Source organism: Cervus elaphus, chromosome 18 (assembly GCF_910594005.1).
Source record: "Cervus elaphus chromosome 18, mCerEla1.1, whole genome shotgun sequence".
Classification (NCBI taxonomy): Eukaryota; Metazoa; Chordata; class Mammalia; order Artiodactyla; family Cervidae; genus Cervus; species Cervus elaphus.
In genome coordinates, this window is record NC_057832.1 from 123126037 (window position 1) to 123147883 (window position 21847).

Below are 21847 nucleotides of genomic sequence, written 5' to 3' on the forward strand. Positions count from 1 at the left end.
AGGGCCCACCCTAATTCATCCTGGCCTTAATTTACTAATTATATCAGCAAGGATATTATTTCCAAATAAGGTTATGTGCTGAGGTTCTAAGCAGATATGAACTTGGGGGAAACACTTTCAACCCAATATACATGGAGACAAGAATGTTGCAGATACAATTAAGGCTGTGGACTTTAATAAAGAGAGACAGGGAAACCATCTTCCATAGGCCAGGTGGGTACAACCTAACCAAAGGAGCGTTTAAAAGCAGAGAACTTTCTCTCAGAGGAGTCAGAAATGCAGCAGAAGGGTAAGTCAGGGAAGGACTTGACACAACTTTGCTGGGGAAGGGGGCGGGTGGGGGGGGCTGTCACATGAAAAACCTGAGAAAAGAGGCCGGTAACCTACAGGGCAGATTGGCACCTGGCTAACAGCTAGCAGAGAAACGGGGGCCTCAGGCCCACAACAACAAAGAACCAAAATGAGCAACAACTTGAATGAACCTGGAAGCAAACTCTTTCCCACAGCCTCCAATAAATATACTATCTTGGAAAATCTTCACTTCGGTTCATGAGATCCTAAGGGCTCATGAGAGCATGAGGGCCCTTTTCTGGTCTGCCAAAAAGAGAACATCTGTTTCACAAGATTTTCCTAAGGGCCATGTTTAAGCTGAGAATATGATAGCCCATTGATTCTATCCATCTCAGTAAAACAAAATGCTTAGCTGAGCTTCTGACCAGTTTGGAAAACACTAAAACAGAACACTTTTGTACATCCAAGCCTAAAGATACCAATATGTCTTTCAAATGCAGAAAGTTTTTAACAAACCTTACTTCAACAAAATGCTGAATGAACTCTGTGTACTTAGTGCACAACAAGAGATCCACACTGCTCATGATTTAAGACGTTCCCAGGCCTGGTAGCAGATGTCCAAGTGAGAGGCACTTTATGTCTGACCAGCCTGGGTTTGCACCTACAGCTATACAAAACCTAGAAAAGGGACTTGAATTCTGCCGTCTTGCTGCTGCTGCTAAGTCGCTTCAGTCGTGTCTGACTCTGTGTGACCCCATGGACTGCAGCCTACCAGGTTCTTCTGTCCATGGGATTTTCCTGGCAAGGGTACTGGAGTGTGGTGCCATTGCCTTCTCCGCTGCCATCCTAGTTCATGTGTAAAATGGGCTAAAACTTAACTCACAGAGCACTCATGAACAACAGAAGAGAAATAACATACCAAAATGTTAAATTATCATCAGTGCCTCTCCCCGCCCTGTCTCAACATAATGCAAATGGTCCAAAATCTGAAAATTCCAAAGCACATCAGCAATTACGCCAGATAGGTGGCACCAGTGGTTAAAAAAAAAAAAAACCAACTGCCAATGCAGGAGACATAAGAGATGCAAGTTCAATCCCTGGGTGGGGAAGATCCCCTGGAGGAAGGCAGGCATCCCACTCCAGTATTCTTGCCTGGAGAATCCCATGGACAGGTGAGTCTGGTGGGCCACAGTCCATGGGGTCGCAGCTCTCGACCCTTTCCTTAAAAGAACAATTCTCATCAATTACACCAAAAAAAGCTTACACAACAATACTCTGTATTCTAATATGGCATTAAAAATACATGAAAACAAAAATGACAAAAAACAGGCTCAGAAAATAAACTGCAAAGAAATATACCAAATTATTAACAATGTGAACACAGTAGAATTATGGATGATTTTTTTCTTCCCACTGGCCTGCCTACACGTTCTAAGCCTTCTATAAGGGGCATATCAAAAAGACCCTTAAAAATCATATTTAAACTCCTTTGTGAAACTCGAAATCCTCCACACCACTGTATCATATAACTTCCCCACAAAATGCCTAAGAAGGGCAGAGAGCAGCAAAGCTTCTTGAGATGCAGATGCTAGCTGGGCCCCCAGTCAGTCACAGATCTCAGTCTGCTTACTTTCTAGCCTCGCTAAGCACAATCCACATTCTACCCTCTGCAAAATCACAAATTATAGAGTGGCAGCAGCTTCAGAGGGTGCACTCAAATAGTTTCAACCCTGAGTATAAACCTTGAATGCTTCACTATACTTTTATAAAATCAGGGGGAAATTTTTATTTAGGCTTTGTAATTTGAAACAATTATCATCCATATTATAAAGCAGACATCATTATTATTGATTTCTAAATATAAAAAGTATATATACTTCTAGAATTTGTCCTTCTGATCATTATGTGTCCCTTACATGTAGTGAAAAAAACAAATTCAAATTCTTCTCCAGAAATCAAAAGTTGAAAAACAAAAGTCTGCCTTAGGCAAAAGATCACAAATAAGGAAAAATATCTAGTCTAACTAACCAACACACTTAAAATGAAGATAGTCATGAAAATCTAAATAAAGAAATCTTTATCAATAAGTGAAGAAAACAGTCAGGATGATCACAAAGATTCTGAATAACAATTCATTTAAGTTTGTAATGAAATTGGGGTCTTCTTTTATGTACTGAACTTTATATATTAATAACACATATAATTTTTTTAATTTTCCCCCACTTCCCTCTTTCCAGGAAAGTCAACATTACTGCTGATGGTTCTACCAACCACAACTGCAAAAAGAGATATAACCTCCACCACATTTATTTTTGTAAGAAAAATTCACTTGACACAAAGAATTTGAGAGTTGATGGTAATATAACTAGGTAACAGCATAATCACCTATGTAAATAACCAGCTTTTTAAAAAACCTAAATAATTAAATGCAAAAAATTAAATTTATTAACCAGAATAAGTGTGAAAGCTTCAGACTTCGCTCATGCTAATTTAATTATCAAATTTGCAACATATAAGAAAGTTAAAGTTACTACGAGAACATTTAATTAGAAAAATAATAAAGCTACCATACACTCCTAAGTTGTCATTTTATTTTTGAAAACTGTAAAACTTAACAAGTTTTCAGCATTCTGCAAACAAATTATCAGACATACACACATAATATTTCTTAAGAATGTGGTATAATTTTGATAAAACATTCTTAAATTAAAAATTAGGGCTAAAGCACATAGCATACTACTACCACCACCTTTACTGTATTATATATTATTATTTATCAATTTGTAAAAGAAAAAATGTTAGCTAAATTTCTCTACTTCAGAAAACTAAAATCATATGCTCCAACATAGTAGAACCCTAAAAATTCAGAAAACTTGCAGTTTATCTAAATCAGTTGCAATGACAACTGTTTCGAAAGATATTCAATGTCTATCCTCAAAAGAGGTATCTAAACAAACAAAAGCTATGTAACAATTCCAGAATACTTAGTTCAAAACTCAACCCAACCAAACTGAACTGCCAGATCACCAATGGAAACATTACCTTCTAGCTCCATCTGCTGGAGTCACAAAATATTTCAATACAAAATATAACACTATGAAGCAAAAAAAAACCTATCACTTTTTAATCACACAACAAAAAACTTCATTCATTTAAATTAGAAAATTAATCCAAGTTCAGCCATATTCAATAATTTCCAAAGCGGTAAAACTAAGTTAAAACCATATTTCCCTGGAATTGAAGATCTAATCCAACTGCTAAGAAGTGACATATAATAAAAAAAATTCTAAGAAAGCATAAGCTTTAAAGGAAAGACTACAAGTTTGCTCTTGAATAGTGAGTGTTGTGAGAACCTCACAAGTATAGCTTTTGCTTCTGTACTTGGAAGGAAAATAAAACAAAAAGAACAATTATAGCAACAAGCTGTGAAACATTTTAACTTTGTTTTTAAAATAAAAAAAGCAATACAAATCTACTGTAGAAATATTATAAATGCAAACACCAAAACAAAATTTTTTATAAAATGTAAATTTTCTATATTATATAATCCTACCACTCAAAGAAAAACTTTTTTTTCAACATCTTTCTATATAAACAAATATTCATCTATATCATCATCTGGTAAATGATGGTAAAAAAGCACTCCACTGTTTGGATCTACCAAAATTTAAGCAAATTTCCTACTTATATTGTTTTTTATTTTCACCATTATAAATAATAAATATCAAGTAACTATACAACTAGAATAATGCACATTATAATAAATGACTGAATTATTGAGACCAATTAACTAGAAATTGTTAGTAACATTTATTTAACTAAAAAATGATACCTTAAAATTTAGTAAGAACTGACTTGATTTAATGTTTACACATTAAGTAAACATGATATCTATTTTTCCTTTTTAAGTTTAATTGCTTATAATCCAAAAGTTTGAATTTTTTGACCTTCTGTGGGTCTTGAAAATGTATAAAACAAAGATGGATTTGGGGCTGTTCTTGCATCATGTCCAAAGTATCATACTGGCTCTTCTTGCTGACAAATCAAAATAAGGCACATATACCTTGCAAAGTCAAGCCAGATTCACTGTGGTTATCTTTCAACAGGCTGAATCTTAAAATGGTCAATCATATTATACATGTGTATCTCTGTCTGGTCATAAGTGAGTATAGATAGCTTAGCTGAGAGAAAATACCTCAAAAACTGAAGAACTATTTCCTTATTTAAGGTTATAACTTGATTATATCCAAAGGTATATGACAGTTTCATTTTTATGTTCATTTCAAACTCACATACATGAAAGTGTCATTTTGAAGTGGATCATTCAGTGGCATTTAGTGTGCATACAACACTGTGTGACCACTGCCTTCACCCAGTCCCAAAGCAGTCTCACCACTCAAGAAGGGAAAGTCACTAAGCAGCTGCATGGTGGTCCATCTGGAGAACTCCGTACTTCTCTACTTACTTTTTAATAGTAAAGATACAGAAAGTGAACGCAACAGACACTGTCTTCTATTTTAATTCTTTCCCTATTATAATTGTAATAACAAATTAGAATTAAAAATAGTACAAACTGCAGCTATGATTTTCACTGGTCCTCTCAGTCCCTTTTGTACCACCCTATAACAAACTATAATCACCGGCATGTCATGGCCCACACCAAGGGGACAATGAACCCCATCTCTCTTAGCGTCCAGCTGACAGTGACAAATGGCCCCAGCTAAAACCATCAATGAGCAGAAGACTATCAACCTGACCCACTCCAGTGCCAATATCATTTCTATGTTTTTGAAGAAAATGTTTTTATAATTTTCTCATCGTAGAGAGAGCTACATCTTACTGCAAGATAGTGATTTAGAACGAAGTTGAATATTCTATTTATTAATGTCACTAAATTCTGGCCCAGAATCCTGTAATTCCAAGGTAATACAGTTAACATGAAACATTTCAAACACATGTCCAAGATCCAAACACTGTCTTCAAACTAAGCTGAATACATTTATAGATATCAAAGCACCATCAGCACATATTTTAGCCTCTAATCCTCATGTGATTTACACATTAAAGGCACAATCGTTCCATACTGATAATTTTCCAGAATAAGCCGTTAAATTTGTTTTCAAACTAAGTCCACTCTAGCAAAGTATTCCTAATAATATAATTAATAACTGTTACTCACCCAATCAATGAATCTTTACTTGTCCCTGTGCAAGAACTGGGACAGGTGCCTCATGGGAGATTAAGAGAATTTAAGACATGTTCCCAGGCCTCAAAGAATTTAGCATAAATTTATAAAACATTTAACAAAAAAGACAAAAAATAATTCAAGAAAATCCCGTAAATGTCACAAGATGGCAAATGATTAACACATGAATACGGATACCATCACTGCCCTGGGGTAAGAGAAATCATCAGACATTCGGGGACTACTAACTCTGACTCTGAAATGACACTACCTCCGGGGGACCCAAAACATCACCCCGGTCAGAGCAGGGGCTTGTGGAGGTCAGGGAGTCAAGGGAGTTTAGCTCAGGCTGCACACGTCTCACAGTGGGCCCCTGAGCCTGTGCTGCAGTTCTTTCCCCAGGTCTGGAATGCCTAGCTGGAACGGACATGCTCAAATGCAGGCAGAATCCCCACAGAGTTCCCCAACCTGCAGAATAAGAGCTATCACAGTGAGAAAGGCAAAGCAGAAGCCACTTGAACCACCTCTAACCTGGAAACCATAACCCACCAGAAATCTCACGTTCCTAAAGGTAAGGCGGGGATTAGCACAGCCATCGAGGACTTGAAAGATGAGAAGGGGCTGACTCTCACATCCCCAAGAGGGACCTTGGAGCATGACTGTGGGTTCTCAGCAGCTTAACCAGTGAGCGACTCTCAACCAGGGGGTGCTACAGTGAAGCTGCTGCAGCAGACATGGCTTCACTGTGAGGGCAAATGAATATATGTCCTAGTATCTGGTATGCCTACCGATGTGACAAAAGCTTTTTTCTCCATCCCTGGCCACGAGGTCTGCATTGGCAGGCCGGTTCTTCATCACTGGGGCCAACTGGGAAAGCCCACCCATGAAGCCCACCGAAGCAGTCTGCTTTCAGCTGACAAGGCAAACAACTCATCTTCACTGTCCTGACTTCGGGGCCCAGCTCCTCCTGGCCCTATGTCACAACTGAGTTTGGGGGGTCTCCATCACCATTCCCCTCCAGGGGACTGCACACTGCTCCACTGCACAGATGACAGTACGCTAGTCAGACCTAGTGAGCAAGCAGCAGCAACGACTCGACTTGTCGGAAGACACTCCAGGGCCCAGCGGTCTGGGTCCCAGCCCTTCTAGGCTGTGGCACCTGGCCTCTCCTACACCAAGGAGAGGCGCACTGCTCGGGGCCTTCCTGGGATTTGGAAAGGAACATACTCCTTGCATGGGTGCGTCGCTCTGGCCCACTGCTAAGTGATGCAGAAAGCTGCTGGTTTTGAGCAGGGTTCAAACAAGAGAAGGCTCTGCAGCAGGTCCAGGCAGCCCTGCAGGCTGCTTTGCCCTCGGCCTTATGACCCAGCAGATCTAATGGTGCTGGAAGTGTCAGCAGCAGACAGGATGCTGTTCAGAGCCCATGACAGACCCTGGAGGGGAATCACAGCAAAGGCCCTTGGGATTTCGGAACAAAGTCCTGCCATCCCCATGCAAGTAACTACTACCTTCCCTCTGAGAAAGTTACTGGCTTGCTGTCAGGCTTAGTAGAGACTGAACACTTAGCTGTGGGTCACCAAGTCACCATGCACCCTGAGTGGGCCAGCATGAACTGGCGGGCGTGCCAAGCCATAAAGTGGATGTGCGCAGCAACACCCCAACATCAGATGCACTGGTGATCGTGCCTGAGCAGGCCCTGAAGGCATGAGAAAGTCACATGAAAGTGGCCCAGATGCCCACGGTCCCCACGTCTCTCCCCTAGCTGGACTGTACCTGTGGCCTGGTGGGCATTCCTTCTGATCAGCTGGCAGAGGAAGAGAAGACGGGGCCTGGCTCACAGACATGCCAAACATGCAGACACCGCCCCCAGGGGGACAGCCCTCCCTGGGACATCTACAAAGGCCAGCAGTGATGGAGAATCCTCCCAATGGACAGGACTTTGGGCAGTGCACCTGATCACTCACTTTGCTCAGGAACGGCCAGACACATGATTATACATTCATACTGGCCTGTGGCTCAGCTGGAAGGTCAGGGACTTGGAAGGAGCATGACTGGAAAACCAGTAACAAGGAGATTTGGAGAAGAGGTGTGCAGACAGCCCACCCTGAATGGGAAAAAAATGTGAAATGATTTGCATCCCATCAAAAGGAGACCTCAGCAGAGGAGTCTCATAGTAAAGTGGACAGATGACCTTGTCCTAGTCTCACAGGCCCCGTCAGCCTCCTCCCCGAGCCACCTGCCATCACCCAGGGAGTGCATGAAAGAGTGGCCACGGTGCCCGGGACGGAGGTTACGTGCGGCCACAGCAACGCAGACATACACTCTCCACAGCCAACCCGGCTCCTGTCACCACTGCCTTCAGCCTCACACTGAACTACACCCTGGGTGCTCCGCTGTGACAGTCTGGCCCCATTAATGCTTGTAATTTTAAAAAAACAAAGAAGCAAGCATATCTAAGGTTGACGAATCTTCAACCCCAAGACAATCTAAAGAAACAAATACTCCTTGGATGTCATCCACAAGATTAAACACAACTATGAATTCAGAAGAGAAAGATAAATATGAAGCTTTATGAAATTCACTACAAGCAGCTCTACCAAAAAACCAGAAGCAGAAACAGAGTGAGGCTCATGAAACCCTCGAGAACAACGTCCAGCACTGGCGGCTAGGACTTCCTAAGACCTACCATAAGAACGTATCTAGAAGCAACATCGTAACTTAGGGGCTCCTCCTCTGGCTCCCCAACTTTCAGCCAACGTGGTCACTGGTGCTTAAAGCTACTGTTTACAGCTTACCCACTCATTCAAAACACGTTTACTGGGCTACCACTATGTGGGAAGCACTTTTCTAAGCCCTAATTCATAAACAAAATACAATGCCTGAGCTTACACCTCTTACATTATAACCAGAAAGGCAACCAATACAAACAAATACATTTACTTCCAACGTTAAGACTCCAGCATAAATACATAGCACATAGTGTACTGACAGTTCTTACTTTCAGTCCATAAAAAGAATAAATAAATGGCTATGATTAGATTATCTAAAGGTCATTAAGTATATCGTGCATTTTCTGTTTGGTAAAACTGGAAACAAAAGCCAGTTCCCTCATAATTCTGGTTAGCCTGGACTGAGACCTGCACTTCTGGGAAAACACCTGGAGCCCAATCCTCAAAATGCATGCACCACAGAACCGACAGCCTTATGGAAAGCAAGGGCCAAAGGGAAGAGTCTTCAGCAAGCATTTCAGACAACATGTGCCAAAAACATTTGCAAATCACATATTATCTAACTACTGATTAGTTAACAAACTGTTTTCTGAAAGTAATTCACCAGAAAAATCACTGATAAATACATTTTTGAACCTGCCATTGATAAACACAACTCACCTTACTTTCCAGGTTGTTTCCTACCTTTCATAGTGACTCTCCAGTAGATGGCTTACTTTTTTGTATCAGTTTCAGTAAAGACCTTAATTTGCCTGAGTTCAATTGCTAAGCAACAAAAATGGAGTAATTTCTCTTTATTCACTTGACAACTAGTCCTAACCTTACTGACTTCATCTGGTCTTCAGGCATCAGTGACTCCATTTGTTTCCAGTTCCAAGGGTGACACAAAGCACAAGCCCAGGGTAAAATACCCAACAGACTAAGGTGTCAAAATTCTTCTTGTCAACAAACAGGATAAGCAGTATTAACGGACAACTGGGAAGGAAACATTTGCAATTAACCTGACAGTTAATACTTAAAAACTTGCAAAAATGGACACAAGAAATACAGGAGGGCAATTTACTGAAGAACAAATACAAATGACCAATAAATGTGCTTTGTAAACGCCTACCCCCACTAGTAATTAAAGAAATGTAAATTTAAAAGCGTAAATTTCTCATCTATTGAATTCCATTAGGGTTCCATTTCATTATTTATTCAGTTATGTGTTCACATGCACACACACAATATCCAAGGGTTTAGGTAACAGTATTCACAGTAATTCTCTGGATTGTGAGACTGTAATACTAATTTTCTTCACTACAAATTTTGCTTTCCAAATTTTCTACAGCAAATATGTATTTCTTTAAACACAAACACAACGGGGTAAGAAAAAAGGTAGTTATCTGTATAAACTCCAAATGGATTAAACAGTTACATGCAAACAAAACCATTTTTTAAACAATAAGAAAAAAAGGAGTATTTGTCACATCTCATGAAGGGAGATCATCTTCTAAATACAAAAACAAATTACAGAAACCAAAGGAAGAAAAAGACTGGACACATAAAAAGCAAAAAGCCTGCAACCAAAAACACAAAATTAAAAAGTAAAATAACCAGAAAAACATACTTACAAAAATCTGATAAGTAGCTGATGCGTTTCACACATAAAGAGATAACATAATTCAATATGGAAAAAAGTGGGCAAAAGACAATGAAACACATTAAAAAGATATATATATTAGATCTTTGTATATATTTTACAAATTAAAATGTTCTACCTCATTAAACATTTCCAGAAAATCACAGAGCCAAGATTGAAATTTAGATCTATTTTGCTTCAAAGCACTATACCACATTGCCAAAATAAGTCACTATTGTTTTAACCACATTAAATTTTAAATCAGTTTTCACTCCAATCCCAAAGAAGGGCAATGCCAAAAAATGCTGAGAGCTACCATACAACTGTGTTCATTTCACATGCTAGCAAGGTAATGTTCAAAATCCTTCAAGCTAGGTTTTAACAGTACATGACAAGAGAACTTTCTGATATATAAGCTGGATTTTGAAAAGGCAGAGGAACCAGAGATGTAATTGCCAACATTCACTGGATCATAGAGAAAGCAAGGAAATTCCAAGAAAACATCTACTTCTGCTTCATTGACTATGCTAAAGCTTTTGACTGTGTGGATCACAACAAAATGGGAAAATCCTAAAAGAGATGGGAGTACCAGACCACCTTACTTACCTCCTGAGAAACCTATATGCAGGTTAAGAGGCAACAGTTAAGAGTCAGATATGAAACAACGGACTGGTCCAAAATTGGAAAAGGAGTACATCAAGGCTATATGTTGTCACCGTGCTTATTTTACTTATATGCAGAGTACATCATGCAAAATGCTGGTCTGGATGAAGCACAAGCTGAAATCAAGATTGCCAGGAGAAATAACAATAACCTCAGATATGCAGATGATACCACTCTTATGGAAGAAAGCCAAGAGGAACAAAGAGCCTTCTGATGAAGGTAAAAGAGGAGAGTGAAAAAGCTGGCTTAAAATTCAACATTCAGAAAACAAAGATCATGGCATCTGGTCCCATCACTTTGTGGCAAACAGAAGGGGGAAGAGTGGAAACAGTGACAGATTTTATCTTCTTGGGCTCCAGAATCATGGTGGACAATGACTGCAGCTCCTTGGCAGGAAAGCCATGACCAACCTAGACAGCGTATTAAAGAGCAGAGACATCACTTTGCTGACAAAGGTCCACATAGTCAAAGCTATGGTTTTTCCAGTAGTCATGTATGGATGTTAAGAGTTGGACCATAAAGAAGGCTGAGTGCCAAAAAATTGATGCTTATGAATTGTGGTGCTGGAGAAGACTCTTGAGAGTCGCTTGGACAGCAAGGAGAGCAAACCAGTTAATGCTAAAGGAAATCAACCCTGAATATTAATTGAGAGGACTGATGCTAAAGCTGAAACTCCAATACTTCAGTCACCTGATGAGAAGAGCTGACTCACTGGAAAAGACCCTGATGCTGGGAAAGATTGAAGGCAGGAGAAGGGGGCGACAAAGGATGAAATGGTTGGATGGCATCACCGACTCAACTGACATGAGTATGAGCAAACTCCAGGAGATAGTGGAAGACAGAGGAGACTGATGCGCTGCAGGCCATGGGGTCGCAAAGAGTTAGACAAGACTTGCCAAGAACAACTACAACAACAAATTTTAAATTCTGTCCTTGACAGAACAGTTTTTCCCCCTTCTTTCACACATTCTGAAGTAACTAAAGAAATTAACAACAAATAAATAAAATAGAAACTATGTTTCTTTGTTTTTTAAGGTCTGAAATGGAGGTTGAGTTCTGACATATCCAGATAAATCAAAATTCTCTTGCTAAATAATTAAATGAAAATGTATCTATCAAAATCACAGTATAAACACTGCTTCTTGTAGAAAAGCTTTTCACAACTAAGAATCAGACTAGTAAGTAAAATCTGACTTTCTGATTTTATGAAGGACTCAAATAGTTAACTGAAGGAAGACCCATATTTATATGGAAAATAAGAAAAGGAAAAAATTTAAATATAGTACAGTATAAAATGAAAACACTAATTGTGATTATATTAAGACATATATACTAACCATGAATCAGGGAGCCATTCAGCCACTGAATATAGTAGTTTTGAGGAAAAGAAAGCAGGATTTCATTGCTGATTATCGAGAAAGGTAGAAGCAAGACTGCTCCAGCCGACACTGCCAGAGTGAACGTGCTCAGAAACAACCTGGAAGAGGAGAGTCAATGTCACCAGTGACTGGAAAAAGCAAAGACTACAGAAGTCATTCAAAAAGAACAGAACAAAACTCTTCAAGTTTTTAAATCCAAAACGAATTAATGTGTATTTCATTGAGTATATGCAGTTGGAAGACAAATGATATACATATGGTCCCAGAAGTTAAACTAGACCAACTCTAAAACTTACTCTGTGAAAAGACCATTAAGTCTACCAAATCGGCCTAAAGCAGACAGAGACTGGAGACAGAGTACTTCACACATTTTGTGAAGAATAAATTGTAGTCTCATTCTTCTTTTAAATTTAAGTATTTATTTCACAATTGCATTTAATTAACAATGCTGGCAATATATGCTAAGAGCAATGCAACAACTGTTTCAGGTGAAAAAAATACCTGTGAAAACAGTATGAAAAACGACTTAAGGGTTATTTCTGGAAAAAAAACTTACAAAGCCATTGGTCTACTATCTCTTAAAATAGGTAAAGATTAAATAAACTTATAATAAATTGTAGGAAACTATTAAACAATATTTAAAAGATGATTTTGTCATTTTTAAAAATAAGATAGCTCAAAATGTATAATATGGAAAATGTCTAAAATTAAGTTAAAAAGAAAAAGCACAGACAATAAATATAAACCATGCTCTCTCCCATCCCCCTCCCCCAACATGTATATTTTCACACAGGAAAAGAGGTACACTAAAAAAATCTAGCATAATATATAACAACTCCTAGGAGAGGGCCCATAAGGGGCTTTCACTTTCTCAGTTATACACATCCAAAATGCTTAAAATTTTATATCTAATTTTTAAAGTTTTTTGAAGACTAAAATGGCAAAGGAAAATGGAACCTCCCTCACTAAAATTAGAGATGATATTTTAATTTAATATCCCTTCCATTAAATTTAATGTAGAAAGAATGTGAAAATACATGTAAGAAAATATAAGAAAAAAAAATCATAGTAAATGCTCAAAACACATCTAATAGAGTAACTTTGAGGCCAGTGCCATCTTGTGGTAACCAAGAGAAGTGTTTTCCTACTTAAAAGCCAAAGATAACCTCCCCTGTTTAGCAAATCACTGATAAATTTCTTATTGTAGACCACATGATACTTGTCAAAAATACAATTCAACTCAGACACAGGAGAAGGCTTACGAAGTGGTTCTGCTGGACAGGCAGCCTGTTTCCTGGGAAAAGTGGGGACACATCATCCCAGGTGCACTGCCTACTCGGGCACCTACCCCAAGTGACCTCCCGTGACCTACGTCTCTGCCCTCCAACTGTGACGGCCACACTGCTCGTCCTTGACACCCACAGGCCCCGCTCCCGGGTCCTGCACGAGACTCCCAGCCCCACCCCACCCCCAGCTCCCCTGGCCACGAAAGGGCCCACACACTGTCAGGCTCACCCACCTCTTCACAGGGAGCAGGTTCTCAGGCTCCGGGTGTCTGGGCAGTCAGCCCCCCCCCTCGGGGCCCCTCTGTGTCTTCTGCCCCATGAAGCCTTCCTAGCCCCTCTCCCTCTCGGCCCTCAGCACACTGGCTAGCAGCCCAGCTGTAAAGGCCCACCGTGGCTTCCCAGTCTAAAGCTGGGAGGTGTATGTGACCAAGGAGTAAGTGTATGAGGACACGCAAGTGTTTTTTAAATCAAAAGTTACCCAGAAATCCTGAATATATAGTCACCATAAATATAACAGTGGACCTTACATCAAAAACCTTCTAGAAGGTATTGTGACTGGCCTTAGAGATACAAAACAGGGTCATACCATCTGCTGCCCTTGAGTGGCTATGAGAACTATCCATAAAAGGCTGATGTGGCAGAGCTAAATGCCAACAAAGGGTCCTCAAAGTAGGGCCCTGAGTCAAGCCAGAAAATGCAGACATGGTGACTGCTTATACAACGGCAGAAAAGTGTTCCTCAGAACTGAAGGCAGTTCTAGAAACGTCGCCTTCTGAAATGCAGCACACTCTGACAACAGAGCCAACAGGACTTCATGGTGTGGGCTGAGAGAGGGTGAGAGATGACCAAGACCTTCTGTTGGCTCCTTAAGCAAGCAAATTTCAACAGATTATCAGTCCACAATTATCCATGTGTTTGCTTACATGTACTTTCTTGAAAAAGCTGCTGTAATACTTTAAAGTTGCTGTAATACTTTAGGTGAATATTTTCCATATTACTGCCCAAAGGGCAGAATTAAGTTTTGAAAATTCATGACTCTAGAATTAGAAACACGAGAACTGAACACAGATACATACGAAATCCTGTTGACTATGGCATCTTCATCTTCTTGTTCATCTGTAAAAATGTTCAAGGCATTAATATTTTTATCTTCCAACAAAATGCTTTGTTAATTTAATAAAACATAAAATATAAACCTGAAGAAGCAATTTTCCAACTCTAAATCTCACTAAATCAGATAGGATAGAACATGGTTAAAGAACAACAAGAGTCTTTTGACTGATCAAAAAATCCTGATTAACAAAACTCCCATGTGTAAACTAAAATCTTCCAAATGTTTAGTGCTCAGGGAAATAAAACTCAGTAGAACCTTGGAACCACATTCAGGTTGACTGTTAATACGAAGTCAGTGAAATTGCTAATGAATGAAATTTTCTGGTTGATAATGTGTGTTAGTAGCTCAGCTGTGTCTGATTCTTTGTGACCCTGTGGACGGTGGCCCACCAGGCTCTTCTGTCCATGGGATTCTCCAAGCAAGAACACTGCAGTGGGTTGCCATTCCCTGCTTCAGGGGATCTCCTGACCCAGGGATCAAACCCAGGTCTCCTGCATTGCAGGCAAATTCTTCACCATCTAAGGCACCAAGGAAGCCCCTGGTTGATAATAGCCAAAAAAAACTTACTATAAAATTAAAATTCAGAATCTCAGAACTCACACACTTTTCTGTAATCTGAGCCTGTTGTTAGTAATGGTAAGAATGAGGATTTTACCCTAAACCACCCTGTACACCACTGCCTTGACATGGCATCATTTTGTTCCAGTTACAGACAGAAATACATCGCACTTTGTGTCTTTTTCAAGAAGCAGATGGCCCTTGCTCTGGTGCTTCCTCACCCTACCCTCTCCCTCTCTCATGGCAGTTGGCCATCTTTTTAGTCCTCCCACATAATCTTACCAACTAAGGAAACTATGATCCAATTACAAAAATATTACACAACACCCCAGCCCTTCTTTCTCCTCAACACCTCACTGGGGTTGTCCTCAAAGGCTCTCTGTGTGGGTCTCTGGAATTCTGAGTGCCCACCTGCTTCAGTGACAGCGGCACATTTGGGCCATTCTCTTAGTCCAAACTCTATTCTTAGTTACTGGCTGCCCAAAATACTTCTACAACCAGAGAGACCACAAAGTACCACTGTCACAATTAATTTTTATATTGTTGTACCTACATCTAATCAACCACAAAATCTTGAAGAGTGTTTTAATAGCTTCATGTCCATTTCAGTTCTATTGCCAATACTCTACCAACCAGTCCAGGGTCTTCATTACTCTTCTGTGATTACTCTAAAAAACATCTAATAAATCTCCTGTTTTCCCACTCATCATCCTCTCATTTCCTCTAAAACAATGCACTGTTCATTCATTCTCTATCTCTCTCTCTTCAATGCACATAGTCTAAGAAGCTTGATGCCAAGATATCTTTTAAAGCAGCTAAGATACTGTCTTGGATCCCAGGTCTTCAAAATTTTGAGAGATTAAGGAATCCAAAGAGTATTTCAGTGCAGTCACAAAGCCAAGCAGTGCACTACAGCAAGCATTATTTCCTGATTTCTTCAAAAATTCTTAAAGTTTAAAATGATAACATAAGGAATCTTTAATATACGAAATCCTTAAATATTCACATGGCACCTACTATTAGCCTAGCATCACAAGTGAAAATCTTGTGATTTCAAAGAAGTAGCTCAAATTTAACAGAAGTCAGTAACTACTTTAGTTATTTTATAAAAAAACAATGGTTAGTTACTTACAAAACTCTGGCATACAAATCTGTGAATAAGTCAGCAAAAAATTCATTTAAAAAAAAGATATAATGGTCCCCCTGGTGAGATAAGGATACATATGAAAAAATAAAAGAATAACATAATACATAATTGAATATTAAATGGTATTATGCATGCGTGCTAAGTCGCGTCAGTCACATTGGACTCTTTGCAACCCTGTGGGATGTAGCCCACCAGAATCCCCTTGGCTCCTCTGTCCAAAGGTATTCTCCAGACAAGAATACTGGAGTGCCATGCCCTCCTCCAGAGGATCTTCCTGACCCAGGGATCGAATCTTATCTCTTTACATCTCTGCATTGGCAGGCGGGTTCTTTACCACTAGCACCATCAGGGTATTATGGAGACTCTAAATTCTAGAAAGCACTCTAGAAAGCAACAGTATTCTGGTAGTGAGAGAAAGAACGGGGTGGAGGTGATGGGGGTGAGTATGTTCAAATTCAGAGCCGAGGAACCAAACATCCTCATAAAGTCTGGAATTTCCCACACACTGAAGAGCCCTGGACTATTCTTAGTTTAATATAAGAATGAGAATAAACAAGGGCTCAGGGCTAAGAAGTAGACCTGGGTCTGACTACTGACCCTGCAAGTAGTCAGATTCCCTGGAGGTTATTTTTAGTGCTCTTAGTATCAGGCAACTGCTTGCTTCAATCCCAGGCACAGTGAACACATTAACCGTGCTTATGCGTACTGTGCGGCCACGGAACATGTCTAGACCACATGGCATTAGAGGCAAAGCGTTCATCACAGTGTGTCTGCTCACCTGATTTTCTCTTGTATCTTGTGATGATGAAATAGGAGACAATGTAGAGAATGGCAAAAAGAAGGAAACAGATCTGAAACAAAACAAATTTAACACATTTACATTTTTTGCATACCTTTTTAGGTAAAACAAAATACATCTTTGGCATTTATAAGGAAAAATAATTTAATCTGTTACATAGCAAAAATTTTAGCTAATAAAAAGTATTATGAGGTATTAAATTATACAAGCTAGTCAGCTCAGTTTAAAACCATTCCAAAAAAAAAGCCCAATGGACATTTTTCTTTTCATAACTTGACCAAGTTGTTTTAAAATCATGGAACTATTAAGAACGAAACCATCACTGACAATTTTGAAAAGCAAACTCGAGATGCTACTATCCCCACCAAATATTAAAATACACTCTAAAGTTTCAGTAACATTTAAAGAGTATGCTGGCACCGAGACCTAACAGATCAAAGATTTAGATTCAATTACAGAAAAATGTGGACTCCCCGGTGTTACAGTGGATAAGAATCTGCCTGCCAACGCGACATGGTTCAATACCTGGTCCAGAAGACACAGGTGCCATGGAACCACTAAGCCCATACACCCTCGCTCTGAGCCCAGGAGCTGCAAGTACTGAGCCTGAGTGCTAGAGTCTGCGAGGCACAGCCGCTGAGCCCATGTGCTGCAATCGCTGAAGCCCGAGCGCCTGGAGCCCATGCCCCACCAGAGAACCCACCACAGTGAAAAGCCCATCTGCCACAAGGAAGAGCAGCCCCTGCTCACCGCAACTAGAGAAAGCCCACGCAGAGCAACAAAGAGCCCCACGCACAACCAAAATCCAAAAAGAATTTTTTTTTAATTTTTTAAAATTTATGTACCATGGTTATACAAACAAGAGGCCTCACAAATCAATGTGGGGGTTAGGATTATTTAATAATTATACCACATATCAAAACAAACAGCAGGTGCACAAAAAAGTTTTTCAATATTAAAGTCTTTGCAAACTAGTACAGCCGCTGTGGAGAACAGTGTGGAGATTTCTTAAAAAACTGGAAGTAGAACTGCCATATGACCCAGCAATCCCACTTCTGGGCATACACACCGAGGAAACCAGATCTCAAAGAGACACGTGCACCCCAATGTTCATCGCAGCACTGTTTATAATAGCCAGGACATGGAAGCAACCTAGATGCCCATCAGCAGAAGAATGGATACGGAAGCTGTGGTACATATACACCATGGAATATTACTCAGCCGTTAAAAAGAATTCATTTGAATCAGTTCTAATGAGATGGATGAAACTGGAGCCCATTATACAGAGTGAAGTAAGCCAGAAAGATAAAGACCATTACAGTATACTAACACATATATATGGAATTTAGAAAGATGGTAATGATAACCCTATATGCAAAACACAAAAAGAGACACAGATGTACAGAACAGACTTTTGGACTCTGTGGGAAAAGGCAAGGGTGGGATGTTTCAAGAGAACAGCATCGAAACATGTATATTATCTATGGTGAAACAGATCACCATCCCAGGTTGGATGCATGAGACAAGTGCTCGGGCCTGGTGCACTGGGAAGACCCAGAGGGAGCGGGTAGAGAGGGAGGTGGGAGGGGGTATCGGGATGGGGAATACATGTAAATCCATGGCTAATTCAAGTCAATGTATGACAAAAACCACTACAATATTGTAAAGTAATTAGCCTCCAACTAACAAAAATAAATGAAAAAAAAAAAATTAAAGTCCTTTAATTTCTATCTTATCTCGGGTATGGCAGGCAAAAAAGATGGGTGAAGGAATGGGAGACCTCATGACAGTTAACGACCAAGTATGCTTGAAATAAAGGCTTAATGCAACTGTGGACCATACCAGAAATATTTTGAAGACTCTCAAATGAAACCACTCCAGGGGATGATAAAGCCGAGAGATCTCCCTTGTGCATGGATTTCTAAAGAAGGGCTGGTGGCCATAAGACGGAGAACGACCTTGGACTAGGCAGCAAATAGCCACTGAGCAGGGTAGTGACGTGACCTGACACACTGCAAAGGGTTCAGTCCAGTCACAGTGTGGAAACTAAACTAGGAGGGGAAGTGACAGGAGCAGGGAGGACAACCAGTCACGGTGTGGAAACTAAACTAGGAGGGGAAGTGACAGGAGCAGGGAGAACAACCAGGAGTCACTCAGTAATCCAGAGGAGAGGTCACCTAGACTCTGCAGTGCAGGTGATGAGGAGGGAGGTTTCGAAAGCAAACTTGACAGGACTCGCAGGGATAAACATCGGGTTCTTGGCCTGAGAAACTGGAGAGACAGAGTTGCCATTTCCTGAGTCAGGGAAGATTACAAGAGGAGTAGTTCTGGGGTAGAAATAAGAAGTAGAGTTTACACTGTCTAATTTTAAACATATATTATTCATATATTATAGGAGAGGAGAGGTTGAATGGGCAGTTGGATATAAAAATCTGTGCAGTCCAGGGGGAGAGGCCAGGCTCAGGGGAAGAAAAGACTCAGCAGCAGGAGACAGTATCTAAAGCCCTCAGACTAGGTGAGCTTTCCACTGTAGTGGGGAGCGTAGGAGAGAAGAGAGGTCTGAGAACAGAGCCCTGGGCTCTCCAGTATTTAGAAGCCAGCTCGACAGAAGGAAACAGCAAAAGCTGATGGAGAAGCAGCGGTAAAGAAGAGACCGATGTACTGAAAGCCAAGTGAAGAGAGTTTATCTAGGAAAACAATTATCAACCATGTCAAATGTTGCTGACAGGTCAAGTAAGATGAGGACTGAGAATTGACAACTGGATTTAGCAACATGGAGGTCATGGGCGACCTTGACAAGCTGTTTTTCTGGAAGGGTGGAGACAAAACTCTGACTGAAATGAAATGGATCAAGAAGGGAGAAAAACTGGAACAAAATGAAAGTAGTTCTTTTCAGGAGTTTTATAATAAAGGACAGCACACAAAGGAAATGTGAAACAGACTGTTGAGAGGGATTTTTTTAACATGAGAGAAGTTACACAATTGTTGCAGTGATCTACTGCTTACTCACTAATGCAACAAAGGCAGAATCTCTGAAGAAAGGTACTCAAGTTGAGGGGCCACAGACACAAATTTATGCACAGTTAAAAGGAGGAGGAGGAAAGGCAGGAGCCGAGAACATCTGAGTCCCACTGCAGGCCGGAAGTCGATGGTGGTGGCAGCGCGAATGGTGTCTATTTTCTCAGTGAAAGAGAAGCAAGCACATCAAACGAATCACCCCTGAGGGCGGGGCAAGACATATGCACGTCACACAGGATAATCGGAGGTAAATGTAGTGGAGAAACACCACAGAAGTGGTGTTTAAAGTTTAAACAAATGTTTAAAGAAATGATCTTTAACGTTGCAGGCAAGCCCAAGCCAAAACTCGAAGCAACACAGGAAGCCTGACGATGCTACACAATGTGAGACAAGAGCTTGATCCTTAGATGCTGAGGCAGGTGTAGGCTGAGCTCCCATGACCCATCACAGGCGTGATGACTGGAACAGGTACCTGTCTCACTGTATTCTCACTGTTCATTGAACCCATGGTAGGCCAGGCGCAAGCGGGGAAGCGGGAGGACAACTCAAGGAGTCGCAGGAACCGCAGGCACATTTGTGATCTCCTGACTGGCAGAGCAGCCGCAGCAGCGGACGTGCGGTCCCCTCCTCTCGTGGCTGACCCAGAGGACACGCCGAAACGCAGCCAGGACATAGGGTAAGGGCTTGTTCAGGAGGAGCTCATATACGCTTTCAGAACAACAGTGGCCGGCGGCCAGGCGGGCCCATGGTGGTGTGCACGTGCAGTGCTGTCCGTGAGCTCAGCTGTTACACAAGCACGTATTTACAACACGTGGGGCCAGAGAGCCTGACCACTGCCACCTGGCCAGCTGCTCTCTCCCTGCATTCCACCCCCGCAGGGTCTCTCACTGCACAATCTACATGCAGCCGATGTTCCGCAGTGTTCCCCTGGCGAGTAACCCGGACCTCACAGACAGGCCTCCACAGCACACGGCTCTAGGTCTGGGACAGGCCTTCACAGTATACCTCTGCACCAATCAGCCCACATTTGTATCCATGTACATGGGCTTCCCTTGTAGCTCAGCTGGTAAAGAATCTGCCTCCAGTTCAGGAGACCCAGGTTTGATTCCTGGATTGGGAAGATCCCCTGGCAACCCACTCCAGTATCTTTGCCTGGAAAATCTCATGGACAGAGGAGCCTGATGGGCTGCAGCCCATGGCATCGCAAAGAGTTGGGCACGACTGAGTGACTAACACTTATCCCAGAGGGGGCCCCTCCCAGCTCAGGCCCCCTTCAGGTTCTTCACACTTTCAAAATGGGGTCTCCCATGCTATCCCGCCACTTCTCTCAGTAAGGACCCACAAAACCCTCCACAGGCACCGTGCCCACCCCTTCACCTTCAGAGAGGGGACTTCTGTGGCGTTCGCAGCTCACATCACGTGTCTGTGTCTCCGGGGTCACGGCCCACATGGCGAACCCACGTGCCTGCCCAACCTCTTGCTGTGGGCACGGACACTGCCGCCCCACTCCCAGCTGCCCAATGGGCCTCACTAACAGGCAGGGATCTGCAGTCTCGCGAAGTTCTACACGCTCGGTCTCAGTGAGGGGTGAATGGTGATAGACGCCAACCAGTCTATTTCGTCCCCAGAACAAATGATACCATTCACCCCTGATTCCAGATTCACAAAAGCCATGCTGACAAGGGTTCCCCTTGGCTTTGCGTAAACCACTTACCCAAGTTGACCAACTCCACCTGAGCATATGGTCGATACATCGTGAACTCAGTCACACTGGGGGCCACTTGAGGATGCCCCCTCGAGGATGCCCCTTGGGCCACAGGCTTCTCATGCTTCCCTTTCTGCTGCACCACAGGCCTCACTGCCAACCAGGGACGCGCGGGTCTCACAATGCTCGTGGTCACGGTCGCTCATGACTTCCCTGCCAGAGGAGCTGGGTCCTCAGGGCGTGCATCTCGTGCTCCAGCGCAGGCAGACGCTGCTCCAGCGAGTCTCTGCAACTCGTGCAGCCGTGCAGCATCACAGCGGGCACCGTCCACACCCGCCTTCAGGGCAGTCGG

General features: G+C 41.6%; 1 protein-coding gene across 4 annotated transcripts in view; it reads right to left on the reverse strand.

Moving 5' to 3' along the window:
- The window catches only part of LMBR1 (limb development membrane protein 1), a 134300-nt gene that overhangs the window by 95372 nt on the left and 17081 nt on the right, over positions 1–21847 (reverse strand). Inside the window, exons 2-4 of one of the 4 annotated variants that reach the window (XM_043871944.1) lie at positions 16752–16824; positions 14231–14270; positions 11827–11966 (exon numbers count right to left, since the gene is read on the reverse strand). In XM_043871944.1, the coding sequence (XP_043727879.1) occupies positions 11827–11966; positions 14231–14270; positions 16752–16824 (253 nt within the window). Of the gene's footprint in view, positions 1–11826; positions 11967–14230; positions 14271–16751; positions 16826–21847 lie in introns of those variants that run through there. The other 3 variants (XM_043871948.1, XM_043871945.1, XM_043871946.1) reach the window with 3 other exon arrangements.